General features: G+C 49.8%; 1 protein-coding gene across 2 annotated transcripts in view; it reads left to right on the top strand.

Moving 5' to 3' along the window:
• Window positions 1-14,789, top strand: part of SCUBE2 (signal peptide, CUB domain and EGF like domain containing 2) — a gene marked incomplete at its 5' end in the record, with an annotated part of 63,472 nt that overhangs the window by 12,280 nt on the left and 36,403 nt on the right. For both annotated transcript variants that reach the window (XM_079787115.1, XM_079787116.1), the window contains 6 exons: window positions 1,490-1,624; window positions 6,923-7,048; window positions 9,569-9,685; window positions 10,879-10,968; window positions 12,533-12,649; window positions 13,595-13,717. In XM_079787115.1, coding sequence (XP_079643241.1) covers window positions 1,490-1,624; window positions 6,923-7,048; window positions 9,569-9,685; window positions 10,879-10,968; window positions 12,533-12,649; window positions 13,595-13,717 — 708 coding nt within the window. The remainder of the gene's footprint in view (window positions 1-1,489; window positions 1,625-6,922; window positions 7,049-9,568; window positions 9,686-10,878; window positions 10,969-12,532; window positions 12,650-13,594; window positions 13,718-14,789) is intronic.

Genomic DNA, 14,789 nt, shown 5'->3' on the forward strand with positions numbered 1-14,789 from the left:
TCTGCTCCGGCTCTGGGGGTGCTGTGCTCGCCTGCTTGCTGTTCATGCACTGGACGGCCCGGGTGCCGCTGCAGGTGGCAGGCTGTGCTAATAAGACACAAATCTTGGTCCTTAAGGAGTTTGCCATCTGGTGGAGATAAATAAGTAAAAGATTGTGAGGGGTCAAAAGGTACAAATTAAAAAAAAAAAAGATTTTGAGAATGCATTTCGGTAAGTATAAGATGAAGCCATGTGCACGTGACTCCGTGGGAGGAAAGTCCTGTCTCCCCACCCTGAGGGGTGGCCCCCCCTCCCTGCATTTCTGATGGTCCCATCTCTGGGGCTCCTGCTGTCTCCTCTACCTCCTTCCCTGGTATTCTCCCAGATTCCACCTCTGGCTCCCTTTCGGCTCCCTCTCTCCCTCCCCTCACTCCTGTCTCATGTACATTCACCCCTATCAGGCCATCACAGGCACATGTGCCGTCTTTGCGTAGGTTTCCCACCACCTGCGGACCTTCCCCGGGTGGGGGCCAACCACTCTCCACCCCCATCTCTACACCCAGTGCTGCTTTTCTCCGTGTTTCGTAGCCACCCCACCACAAGCCCACATGGCTCGGGGCCCTGCAGGCACCTGTCCACAGTCCTCTGTTATTTCTTCCTTCCTTGGCATTCCCCCGGCCAGGCCCCAGGCCCGGTCCCCACCAGTCCCAGGCGTGGCTATTCCAGGCACTCGTGTGAAGCCGGACCCCAGGCTTTCGATTCTTCCCGTTCCCTGTGTCCTTCCCTCAGCGGCTGGGCTGCCTCGTTCTTCCCAACATGGGGGTCTGTCACCCTGCTCCCGTGGGTCCCAACGGACCCCCTTTGTTATTCAAGGTCCTTTGCAGCGTGACCCCGAATCTACTTCCCAGCTCTCTCCTGTAGCTTCCCTGCTTGTACCCATGCTCCAGCCCAGGGGGGTGACCCGCCGTTACTTGAACAGACCCCATGCTCCCCAGCCTTCCGGCTGCTTCTCATGCTCCTTCTTCTCCTGGTTTGTCATTGAAGAAATCCTGGAGGGCCCATCCTCCTTCACCAGCTTCTCCACAAAACCCACCCTGACACCCGCAACCACACGCGACCTCTCTTTCCTCTGTGCCACCTTTGACCATCTCTCAGGATTGCTGGAACATTTGTCTCTTTCCCTCAGAGGGAAGGCATTTGACCTCACTCCTTTACCGCATGTTTTACTGCCTCCCCGAGCACCGTGCTGTGGAAAGAGAGGGTGTCCAGTCAGTATTCACTGAATTGGTTCTCTGGTGTGCACACGGAGGGCCTTTTCTTAAGTGAGCCCCAGACCCGTGAGGGTTGGTTAATCATCTGGGGGGTCCCGCTGGCTTCAATTCTTGGAGCTTCTGTGGCGCAGGGATGGGAAGAGGGACCTCCTCTCGGCTCAGTAGGAATCCCCGAGCTGCCGGGCTGGGCGGGGCGCGGAAAGAGTCGCCAAAGCGGGGCTAAGCCTTCTCCCCTCCAGACGTGGACGAGTGCCTGGACAACAACGGCGGCTGCCAGCACACCTGCCTCAACGCCCTGGGGAGCTACGAGTGCCGCTGCAAGGAGGGCTTCTTCCTGAGCGACAACCAGCACACGTGCATTCACCGCTCCGAAGGTACCTGTGCCCGCTGGGGGCGGGGCCTGGGAGGGGGCGGGGCCACGCCTGAGACTCCCCCACCCTCAGTGGCTGAGAAGGGAAGCTTGGGCCCAAGAAAATTCTGGAGGCCGGGGACATGCAGGCTCTGCTGCTGGGTAACCGTGGGCAGGTTACCCCAGCTTCTCCTCCTTCCCCTGGCAAAACAAGTGGCTGAGCTCTGAGGTCTCTTCACACGTCACAGTCTCAGATTCTAATCTTTCAAAGGAGCACATTTCAAACAGGACTAGATGTCTCAGGGGAAATGGACACTCTGCCAAGTTTTTCAGAAAACGTGCCGCAAGTGCGAGCCTGCTCCCTGCCCGGGGCGGGTGGGGAAAGGCTGGGGCCTTCCCGGCTTTGCCCCCTTTGCCCGTGTGCAGCCCCCGGCTAGGCCTGGCCTTCCCTGTGTTTTGCATTTTTGAACTCTGAGCCTCTGAGGCTCCAGGGGGCAGGGGGACACCCCCCGCCCCCCGTCCCCCCAGACTTGGGCTCTCTGTGCGGCCGATTCCTTCACCCATGCCACCACTTACTATTCCTCCATACGTTTGCAGAAAACTCCTTTGATGGCCTTCTTTTTATTCTCTCTGCTTTGAGTTGATACCTTGTTTTATTCCTCTCTTAGCTCAGTGGACTCTTGGGAGGGCGGAGGGTTGAGTGCCTGTGGCCAGTCAGCCACTCTGAACCAAATGATGGGCGTTTCATTCCGCTCTGCTTTTCCTCAAGCCATACAATCACATATGGCGGCTGCCTTTCTTCTCCCAGGGTTGCCTGTGCCTGCTTCCAAAGGAAGTGCCCTAAATATTAGACTGTTGACTCCTTTTCAATAACTTAAGAATGAGGCCATTCTCAGGTCTCCCATTATTTACGCACAGATTTGTAGGTTTATTATTTTAATCGTGGTTTCAGCGACTTTTCAGGGGTTTCTTTGGGGAAGATGACTTTTGCCTCATTTTCTAAGCAGGATGGCTCCGTCCTTATAGCTAACTGGAAAGTCTGTTTGGGTGCTAAGCCCGGTCAGAGAACGCACGGGGGCCATGGGCTTGATGGCTCTCACCACCCGCTGGGTCACCAGCAGTGTTTGAGCAGGGTTTTCACGCTCTGCCTCTAAGCCCTCAGCTCTCTGCCTCGTGCAGGCTGGATGGAGTGGCAGTTGGCTTTCATTTTCCTGCGGGTCCCTCTGGACTCTTGGGTGAGCTGTGCGTCTGGAAGAATTAAGATGCCAGCAGCATAAGTGATCTGGTCTCAGAGCATCTCCCCTTTGGTTGCTCAGAGCTGCTTCCTGAGCCCTAGTCGGTTTGGCTCAGTGGATCGAGTGCCGGCCTGCAGACCAAAGGGTCCTGGGTTCGATTCCGGTCAAGGGCACGTGCCTTGGTTGCAGGCTTCTCCCCAGCCTGGGCCCTGGTCGGGGCTTGGGTGGGAGGCAGCCTGTGGTTGTGTTTCTCTCGCATCGATGTTTCTCTCTGTCTTTCCCCCTCTCCCTTCCACTCTCCCTAAAAGTCCATGGAAAAATATCCTCGGGTGAGGATTAACAAAACGAAACAAAAGCTGCTTCCTGAGAAGTCACTCTGGGCGGGAGATGGGCACCTATAGGTCAAGCCATTGCTTGAACAGCCCCCCTTCCCTCTGTGGGTCCCACCCGCTCACAAGGCCACGCATCCTGAACCCCCAGAGCCGTGGCCCCTCTTTCCCCTCGGGCAAGCCCTCCAGGCTGATTCCAGACACTGGCTCCTCTCACAGAAGTCAGCACTAACGCAGTTCCTCTCCACAATCTGTGTTTTCTAAGTTTTCTGTAATGCAGACATTCTTGGAACCCCCGAAGAGTACTTAAAATGAATGTAGTTGTCTGGAACTAAAACCAAAATCCAAGAATTTGAGTTGTGGTCTGGAAGCGCGCTGTGATTTTCTGTTGTGTTTCACCCCGATGGCTTGGCAAATGCACGTCAGTGTGAGCCAACGGGTTATAGCGCTCTGTGGCGGCACCCCTTCCACCCTGCGGTTTAACTCTTCAAATAGAACAAGCTCTACATGGCGCTCCTTTAGGATTTCCTCCTTGACACGCACATTAAGCCCTTAGACACGGTATTAAAATAGACTTTAAAACCCACAGTTGATACTCAAAAAGTGGTGAAAAGAAGGTAACCCTGCAAGCGAGCATTTTCTAGTGTTGCTGTTGTTTTCCGTAATTATTCACTGAATGTTCTTCAATCTATTAGGGCATCCTAATAGCTGATTCTGAGGGGAAGCTCAAGCGATTGATTTAATTCTCAGAGACTCCGAAGCTCTGCCAGAGAGACTGTGTGTTCTCACCCATGTAATGGGGGTGGGCTGGAGAGAGACGGCGCCCCGGCCTGCCTTTGTCCCTATTCATGGGTGCTCAGGCTCTCAAAATGAGCACTCCTCTTTTGTTTTGTCTGCTCGGAGCTATTTTTAGATGTTGGTATCACTGCCTCTTCAGAGGAGTGGGGAGGTGTCAGGGTCGCAGGGAAGGGGCTGCGTTCTCGGCGGGGCCTGCGCCCCCCTTTGTGGAATGTTTCTCGCCCTGTTGGCAAGGCATATTTTTATTCGGCTTCCAGAAGTAATCTTCATTGAGAGCCTGAGCCTGGGGACCGCCAGAATGGGGCATTTCCAATGTTTCTGAGCTGTTTCCCTCCTGGGGAACAGATAACCCTAACTCGACTGCCAGGCCCGTTTCTGGGGGAGCCAGCGGATGGCTGGGCCTCCTGGTGCGGGCCAGCCCCCCCTGCCTCCCCAGCCGTGTGCTTGTTCTGAGTCAGGCTGCTCTGAAAAGCTCCGGGCCACCCCTCGAAAAGCCCCCAGCATCTCGAGAGCCATTGAAAGCTCCAATGATCTCCTGGTAAGTTTAGGTCCAGCTTGATACGATAGGACATCAGAGGGCAACTGATGTGGCGTCTGGCGCACAGTTCTTAGGAAATATTTTTTTTTGTAAAGGTCACTTCGAAAATGTCTTAACAGACTTGTAAGCGGACTTGAAAGAGTAGAAGCCCAAGAAGCAGCTGACCCGTTTGGGGAGCGTCCTTTGCAGGTGTCACTGCCGCCTTTTCTCGGGCACCGTTCCCTGTACCCCTAGAGCAGTGGTCGGCAAACTCCCCAGTCAACAGAGCCAAATATCAACAGTTTACAACGATTGAAATTTTTTTTGAGAGCCAAAGTTTTTAAACTTAAACTTCTTCTAATGCCACTTCTTCAAAATAGACTCGCCCAGGCCGTGGTATTTTGTGGAAGAGCCACGCTCAAGGGGCCAAAGAGCCGCATGTGGCTTGCGAGCCGCAGTCTGCCAACCACGGGTCTAGGTGCTCCTGGCGCCTGTCATTTCCGAGGCTCTGCCGACCCAGGGACAAACGTCATGCTTGCTGTGCCTTCCTAGGCAGGCAGGACACTACTTCCGCAGGCAGCTCTTGGCACCAGGAGAAAATAACGTCTTCAGAAATAACCAGCCGGAGCAAAGAGCCTTCCAGCGACCCAGTGCCAGCCTCTCTGTGTCAATTGTCAGCAGCCCCTGGCCTGGGCACCTGAGTCCCAGCAACTGGCAGCTGACAGAGTGCTGGCGTTCCAACAGCTCGTAACCGGCAGATAAAAACCAAGGTGGGCCCTAACCGGTTTGGCTCAGTAGATAGAGCATCAGCCTGCAGACTCAGGGGTCCCAGGTTCGATTCCAGTCAAGGTCATGTACCTTGGTTGCGGGCACATCCCCAGTGGGGGGTGTGCAAGAGGCAGCTGATCGATGTTTCTCTCTCATCAATGTTTCTAACTCTCTGTCCCTCTCCCTTCCTCTCTGTTAAAAAAATCAATAAAATATATTAAAAAAACAAAACAAAAAAAAAACACCAAGGTGGCTTTAGGAGACTGTGGGATGGATTAACTGCTGCGCTGCCTTTTGGAATAGGAATGGCATCTGTTTGTATTAAACATTTATTCCAGGGAAGCGTAGGTCGATGGCTCTGCGGTAGAATTGGAGAGGGATGACCTGACTTCATTAGAACCCAGGGGCTAAGGTTTTTGGGGCACAATACAGAACAGTGTGGGATCCTAGAGAAGTGGGATGGAAACCTTTTTTATATTTAAAAGAGTGCTACTTCCAGGATTAGAAAGTATCTTGTTAGTAGAGAGCCAATGAGAACAAAATCCCTGCTCGCAAAGATGTTTTAGAGTTGCGTGGCACAAACTTGAAGAAGCATCACGTGAGTGCGTACTTAATAATGCACCACGAACTGAGCCGGCGTTGGGAGAATGCTCTTGGGCCGTGGTTGGCAAACTGCGGCTCGCGAGCCACATGCGGCTTTTTGGCCCTTTGAGTGTGGCTCTTCCACAAAATACCACGGCCTGGGCGAGTCTATTTTGAAGAAGTGGCGTTAGAAGAAGTTTAAGTTTAAAAAACTTGGCTCTCAAAAGAAATTTCAATCGTTGTACTGTTGATATTTGGCTCTGTTGACTAATGAGTTTGCCGACCACTGCTCTTGGGTATGGTAATAGTTCCTCTGGAGTGCCGGCAGGCGTCAATTTCTCAGCACAATGCTGCCAACCACAGGGAGTACACTTTGCTACGGCCCCATCATTTCCATGTATGTGTAACCACCCGGGACAATAACCACCTGTCCCCCTTCCTGCCACCGTTTCCACAAGATTGGGCCTAATGAAACTTAAAATATACCCGACCTGAAAGAATTATACCGCAGCCAAGGCAAACCACATGTAGGAGGCCTCTCTCGGTTCTCTTCGTTGTCATGTTGTTGTATGACACTGTTAGAAGCCTGTGCCTCAAGCCTGCTGAGGGGAGAGGGAGAGGCAGGGACTAACTAAGGTGGTCACAACAGAGAGGCCCCTGGACAGATGTCCATGTGGTGGTGCCAGAACATGGTGGTCACAGTCACCTCCCTAGTGTGGATTTGGTGGGGGGAGAGAGGAGGGTTGGAATTTCCTGAAAATCGTCTTCAAAAGGATGTGAAAATACTGGGACTCTTCTTCAGTCTCTCCGCAGGTTTTCCCGGGGACACTCTCCTCTTCTCTCTGCGTCTCTGACCAGCATTGGTAACCAGTTCCTGGGGTCAGCAGACTCTCAGTCCACACGGGCGGGCGGGAGCTTTCTTTTTGGAGAATTGAGACGTCTTATCTCTTGGGTGGCATAAGACATTTTTCATGTCTCTGTTAATTGACCTGCCTTGAGTTTAATGACATATTCTTTGAAAGCATGGGGCTGCTGGAGACCTAGGCAGGCAGGCCTGTGGCTCACCACTGCTCCCGTGCTGCTCTGTTTTGCAGAGGGTCTGAGCTGCATGAATAAGAACCACGGCTGCAGTCACATCTGCAAAGAGGCTCCCAAGGGCAGCGTCGCCTGTGAATGCAGGCCTGGCTTTGAGCTGGCCAAGAACCAGAGAGACTGCGTCTGTAAGTATAGACTGGCGCACACCCGGGCTGGGCACCATCCTGCCCCAACGTTGTCATCTGTCATCGGCAGCCCAGCATCAGAAATGCCTCCTCACGGCACCGCGGCAGCAGGGAAGGCAGCGGGCCTGAGACACTGACCTCCACCGAGGACTCACTCACTGCACAAGGGTAGCCCCCAAAGGGAAGGGAAGTGGTGCTTTTTTATGGAACCAATCAGAAGGAAATGAAATTCAGGAGTGAGGAGTGTGAATGTTGGGGGCTGCGTATCCCCGTTCCCACTGGATAAAATCAAACTTACTCCTCTGGGAATCACAGTTCGTTGCTGCCTGGTCCCTGCTTCTCTGAGACACCGTGTCCGCCTCTCCTTGCCTTTCAGAGAACAGCCCATATTCTCTCATGCCCACAAGCCTTTCCCCAGCACTCCTCCCTTCCGGGCTGGGTGAGCTCTCGCTCAGCTTTTAATATCCTGCCTACCGTCTAATCATGACAAGGGTCGTGGCTACCTTTGGGGGGGAGGCATTTACTATGTGCAAAGCCTTGCCCGAAGATGTATCACGTCCCATTTAATTCTTACAGTCACCATCCTAGGAGCTAAACATTATTCTCATTCTTAGTTGAGAAAATTGTGGAGAAGGTAAAGCGACAAGGTCACACGGGGAATGAGTGAAAAAATTAGGATTCAAGTGTGGGTCCGCCTACCTCTAGGGCTTGCACTCTTAGTCGCCATGCTCTCCTGCCTCTGAATCCTCCCCGTGGCCTCCCACAGCAGACTCATGCATAGGGTTTGACCCTCTGGGTTAAATTGTGTATTTATGTGTGTCTACCCAACTATGAGTCCCTCCAAGTCAGGACCTTGTCTTACTTTTGCCTCTCAGTCTTCTCCTGGTGTCTACCACAGTCTGTGCTCAATCCACATCGTTTAAATTAATGGATCAATAAATGGTGTGCACAGTCCAGACACAGCTGCCACACGATGGCGAAATACAGTAATAAAGCTCTGATGGATAGCAGGAAACAACTGTCCATTCAAGGTGTTCCTCAGCCACCATTTAGGCCAGAGGAAACACGGCGGGGTCCCTTTAGGAACTCTGCCCAAAGCCATGCCTTTCTAGAAGTTCCTGCAGTTTGCTAGGCAGGGTAGTTTACAGTGAGTAGACTGCAGTGGTTAAGAGGTGAGGAGACAGTTGTTGTTGTTTTTTTAAAGTCCCTGCATTCCTTTTTATTTTTGTATTTTTTTAAATAAAATATTATATAAGTTTCAGGTGCACAATATAATGATTTGAGATGAGACAGTTTTGCTGGTGAGAGACTTCTTTCCACTGTCCCCATCACAAAGCCGTGCAGCCTGGAAGCCTGCGACCCAGGGCTGGTGCCACCATCACAGACGAGTTCTGACAGGCTCTGGGGGGTGAGGGGGCCTGCAGTGAGGCTGTCCCGGGGTGTCTGTGGCTGGGCCGAGCGAAGAGCACCTGTCCTGGCTCCAGGTGTCTGCAAAGGAGGACCCAGGCCTCACAGGACCTGTGCGGGGGACCCTCAGCCAGCCACAGTTTCCCGGGGGCCAGGAGAATCTCTGAAAGCTTATTTTTTAAAAATTTAAAATGTTTTTAAGATGCCACTGCTCAAATAATATTATAATTATAAAAGATCCAGAATTTTGCCACATCACCAGCTGTTTCACTTTTTTCATTTCCCTTCTTAGTTGTTCACATGCACAACACAATATTGACATGGCTATGATCACCGAACAATCTCTCACATCACAAATATGCATTCCGTTCTCTTAAGTTAGAAAAAGCGCAAATGCTTATGTAAGAATTCAAACAGTCCAAAACGTGTAAAGAAAATATAACCTTCCCCCTCCTGTTTCCTTTGTTAGAGGTAACCACTGTTCGGTTTGATGAAAGGACAGTGGCTGCTGCTTCTTCTTCTTCTTCTTTTTTTTTTTTTTTTTTGGCTTGTCATCAATGTATTCATCCATAGTCTGTGTAACTACTGATTAATATTGCATTAATTATGTGCAAGGAATCATCCTTTCCTCTGCTTACCCCCCCTTCCTAACTAATCCAGATGGAATCCGATTTGAACACATACGTACAAATTAAATATTATCTGTTCCAGACACAGAGTGTTGGTGCACCTCCCAGAGCCCCGTGCACGTATATGCAAACTTCTCCTGACAGAGCAAAGCAGCAGTCTCAATATTTTGAAATAATTTCCCTTAAACGGTGAAAATCCCCACCCACCCCACCCATCTCCACCTGCTATATAATTTTGCACAGACCTGTCATTCAGCATTTCTCCATTTTATACTGTGACTACCTGTTCACCTAGACAGAGACAAGGTCTGCGTCAGGCTGTCTCTTTCATGCACAGTGCCTGGCATGTACTTTCTCTGTCATGCAACACATCTCCCTGTCATGCTCACGTACTGACTGAATGAGAATCAGAGTTTTCTGGAGCAAACACAGCCCTGATTGCGGAAATTCCAGTGCTTTATGTATTGATTCATTTTCCTCTCAGTGACTTGTAACCATGGAAACGGTGGGTGCCAGCACTCCTGTGAGGACACAGCTGAAGGTCCAGAGTGTAGCTGCCATCCACAGTACAAGATGCACCCAGATGGGAGGAGCTGCCTTGGTGAGTGGTGACCCCCATACTGGGTGAGGGTCTGTCCCAGCCTGCCCATCCCTAACCCTAACGAACTCTAACCCTAACCCTGACCTTCACCCTACCCCTAACCATAATTAACTCTAACCCTAACCCTCACACTATCCCTAACCCTCACCCTACCCCAAGCCCTCACCCTCATCCTCACCTTATCCCTAACCCTCACCGTCACCCTTACCCTCATCCTAACCCTAACCATCACCCTCAGCCTCACCCTCACTTTCACCTTCACCTTCACCCTCACCCTCACCCTCACCCTCACTCTCACCCTCACCCTACCCCTAACTCTAACTAACTCTAACCCTCACCCTCACTCTCACCTTCACCCTAACCCTCATCCTAACCCTAACCCTCACCCTCAGCCTTACTCTCACCCTCACCCTACCCCTAACTCACTCTAACCCTTAACCTCACCCTAACCTTCATCCTAACCCTCACCCTCACCCTCACCCTACCCCTAACTCTAACTCTAACTCTAAGCCTCACCCTCACTCTCACCCTCACCCTAACCCTCACCCTCACCCTCACTCTCACCCTCACCCTCACCCTCAGCCTCACTCTCACCCTCACCCTAACTCTCATCCTAACCAATTATTAATGGTGTTTAGCACCAGATGCAGATGTTTGCAATGCATTTGGCCCCAAATGGGTCCCGTGCTGCTTCACACGTGGCAGTGGGGGTGATACTAGGGAATGGGGCCTCTCTCTCCATGTGCGACCTTGGGAAGCCCTTTCAGCTCTCCTGGACGAGGCTTCTCCTGAAGAGACTGGACAGCACATCCCGAGGGGCTGGGGCGATACCAGGCTGAAGCTGTGGTGACGACACAGTGGCCTCTATGCTCTGCGGGAGCCAGGACTGCATATGCCTGGTGGGACGCCTGCCCTGTCTTGCATGGCGTGTCCTTGGCTGGGCTAAGGGCCCTGGCGTGAATCTGAAGCTTGCATTCCCTAGTGTCTCTTTGGTCAGTGCAATAGGCTTCAGAAATCTTTCCATATTATTCACCAAGGCTCTGCATGCTGTTAGCGTGCTGCGTTTCCCACAGAGCCTCGTTACAACACATTATTATCGAGTGAACAGGCACATTTCTCACATTGTTCTCATGACTGGGATTTCAGCGGAAGTGGTTGTGCAGGGGATGAATAATCTGACTCATTTCTTGTAGAGCGAGAGGACACTGCCCTGGAGGTGATGGAGAACAATGCCACATCAGTGGTGGACGGGGATAAACGGGTGAAACGGCGGCTGCTCATGGGTAGGCAAGACCCCTCACCCTCTCTCCATGACCACTCTCATTATCCATTTCCCTCCCAATTTACCACATCGGGCCTGAACCTGGGACCCATGTGCCCTCAGACCAGCTGGACTAGGGTCAGCAGCTCCTGTCAAGCCAGCGGGTATCTGATCTTCACCCACAGCTGTTTAGTCATCACCCGAGACCCTGGTATTGTGGGAAGAGCACCAGCCCAGCCATCAGAATAACTGGGTTAGTGTCCTAGCGCTGCCCCAACTAACTGTGACCCCTGGGTACACTGCCTTGAGCCTCGCCTCCCTTCAGTCTTTCTTTACAAAACATGTACTAAGACCTACCTCGTAGAGTTGTCAGGAAGTTCAGTTAAGATAATAATATGCACAAGTGCCCAGAGTCCAATGCCTGAGACCTAGTGGGTGCGCAGTAACATGCGGTTACTCAGAATGTCAGTTCCCATCCTTCTCGGCAACTGTGAGCAGAGAGGCGGGTCGGACAGCCCCTTTCGTAGCATGCTGCCGTGTCTGTTATTTTTGTCCACTGCATCTGCTCTTTCTGACTGCCGCCCATGTTAATGTCAGGGGAGAGGAATGGAGAGTGGCCCTGGGCTGCGGGGCAGGGGAGGGTCTGCAGCAGGTCCCACAGTGCAGCTGGAGATGACAGCACAAGCAGAGGTGGTGGCTGTGAGCATGCCGTCAGACAGATCCTCTGACACATTTTTATTCTGGAGGGAGCTGGGCTTGACTTGAATAAAGCCTGTCTTTCGATTTAGCCGTCAGGTAAGGTACTGAGCAGCCATTGGGCGCCAGGCAGGTGACGTTTCTGAGCTCTCTTCTGCCCTATTAAAATGATTGTGTTTGATTGCCTTAAATCAAAATAGTACATTACATATGAATAATATAAAAGCTTTAAAAACTTAATTAGTGCCCTAGCTGGTTTGGCTCAGTGGATTGGGCATTGGCCTGCGGACTGAAGGGTCCCAGGTTCAATTCCGGTCAAGGGCACATGCCCGGTTGCAGGCTCGATACCCAGTAGGGGGCATGCAGGAGGCCGCCAATCAGTGATCTCTCTTATCATTGATGTTTCTATCTCTCTCTCCCTCTCCCTTTCTCTCTGAAATCAATAATATATATATATATATATATATATATATATATATATATATAGAGAGAGAGAGAGAGAGAGAGAGAGAGACTTAATTAGCATTACGAGGCTTATAAAGAGATACATCATGTCCTTGTTTCCTCACATTTCTTCACCCCATTTGCCAGAGGCAATAATTTAAAATATATATATTTTTTATTGATTTCAGAAAGGAAGAGAGAGGGAGAGAGAGATAGAAGCATCAATGATGAGAGAGAATCATTGATCAGCTGCTTCTGCATACCCCACACTGGGCATTGAGCCTGCAACCTGGCATGTGCCCTGACCAGGAATTAAACATGCTCAATGCTCAACCACTGAGCCACATCAGCCGGGCAACTTTGTTAAATATTAGTACTGCACTTTAGTAATATTAGTACTGCACTTCTTTAGGAAGCTAACTGCCTTTTTCTTACCTCCTTGTCAGAAACGTGTGCTGTCAACAATGGAGGCTGCGATCGCACCTGTAAGGATACCTCGACCGGTGTTCATTGCAGTTGTCCCGTTGGGTTCACTCTCCAGTTGGATGGGAAGACCTGTAAAGGTAGCCTGTGCCTCTCCATGTTGCTGATGTGTGGGGATAAAGGCAGCTCTTCCCCTCACACCTCCTGGAGTGACTCCAGATTTGCTTATGATTCATATTGATGCAAGCCATTCTTCCCTGGCTAAGAGAAGGTTATAATTGAGTGAGCTTAATTAGAACCATCTTAATTACACTAACTGTTGAGAAGGTCAGCTTCTACGTGTATCACATAATCCATTTCAGGCCATGGCCTTATTAGACAAAGGCAGAAGTTCAAGGGAACATTTGTAGGAGATACTATCAACATATCATAAATAACAGCCTAGAGATTATGTAAATAACAGCCAAGATTGTTATCCAGAGAACTTAATTAATAACTGTACCTTTAACTTTTACTGATAAATAGAGACCCTAATGACCTACTAGTATTTCATGGGCAAGACTACAAAGGCTTAGTTCTTCAACATGATAAACAGTAGGTAACCAGTTACCAGATGAAACTTAGAACAGATAAGATTTATTTGAGTATCAGGAATCATTTAAAAGCATTAAGGCTATTTGATTGTTGTGTAATTTGCCAAAACAAATGTTCTATTTCCTTATAACTTTAATGATTAAACTGGAGTGGAAAGTATACCAAAGGGAGCCACCTTCTCTTGAGAGAGCAGGGCAAGGATGAGAATACAACAGGACATCACCATTCTTTCCCATCGATTGTTTCCTAATGCTGGTCAAGGGCAGTGTAAGTCACCGTTCTCAAGGGGACTAGGTTCTTGTCTTTCACAATTGGTTAAGCCAGACCAAAAAACACATGTAAGATTGAAAACATCAGCGAACATTCTTAAGTGCTTCTATGGGTCTGTTTTTGTTTCAGAGAATCATGAAGCACACACAATAGTACTTCAGGGACTTGTGGAAAACGAGGCAGGTATTGCTGTCTGATTTGCCGATGCTTGCCTGTTACAGATATTGATGAGTGCCAGACCCGCAATGGAGGTTGCGATCATTTCTGCAAAAACACCGTGGGCAGTTTTGACTGCAGCTGCAAAAAGGGATTTAAATTATTAACAGATGAGAAGTCTTGCCAAGGTATGTGCTGAAACATAGCTGTGCTGTGCCGTGCCCTTGGTTGGAGTAGAGAAAATGAGACCCCGCCCTGGCAGAGACTGGCTCGCTGGGCTTCTCAACCGAGTCATTAATCCCACCTCCAACCTGTGCCTTACTGTACGTAGAATGAAATCACTGATGTATTTTGGAAATTAATCTGTGAATGATTAGAGAATACTTCAGAGAACCTACGTGGTGTGATTAGAGCAGAGGTCTAATCTGATGCTAGAGATGCATTGGATCACAGAATGCAAATGGTTGCATTAGGGTGTTGAGATTATGAAAAATTTCCCTTTTGTAAAGTTTCTTTTAATGTTATGGATTTTATAACAAAATTTGATGGCAAAATATGTAGATTTAGTTAACATGCCTTTTCCCAGCAAAATCTTGGGGTTAACCCATAATCAAGGTCATGAACTAGTTGGTCTCTTCCTTGTAGCCCTCGTTTATAGCCTTTGGTGCTTGGGGAGAGGAAGGGAGGGGATTGGGTGGAGGAGAGGATGGTGGGTCCTTGGGCAGGAGGGCTGACCCCTTCTCAGATGCATCCCTCCCACATAAGGGGTGCAGCAAGGAACTTCTCTGGGTGACAGTTATTGATTTATAACTGTTTGGGGTGGTGGTAAGCTCTTTGGGGCAGGGGACACCGTTTATATTTTCAGGAAGCAGCTCTCCAAAAAGATCTGCTATCATTTATTCCTGTTCCATTTCTGGAAATAAGAATGGCCTAACTTAATTTTGTTAGAAATCCCAGAATTTTAAATAAAAATCAGAATATGATCTCTGACTTCACTTCAGACACCAAAGATGTAACCTTACTTTTTTTTTAACCTTAGGGTGTGAATTAGGTTTCTTTCTTGGATTTTTCTTCTTAGGCAATGCAAGCATCGTCGTCCCCTTTAAATTCAGTGGGTTCATTCTAGACCATAACTGCGTGGTTTTCATCCATTTGGCTTGGAAAGCAAATTTGCTGTTCTACATAATGTTTCATAACGTATAGAGCAAGAAATACTGTTTAAGCTGTGTAAACACATTAAAAAGGAATTAGAAAAGTGAT

This window comes from Cnephaeus nilssonii (assembly GCF_951640355.1).
Source record: "Cnephaeus nilssonii genome assembly, chromosome: 13".
Lineage (NCBI taxonomy): Eukaryota > Metazoa > Chordata > Mammalia > Chiroptera > Vespertilionidae > Cnephaeus > Cnephaeus nilssonii.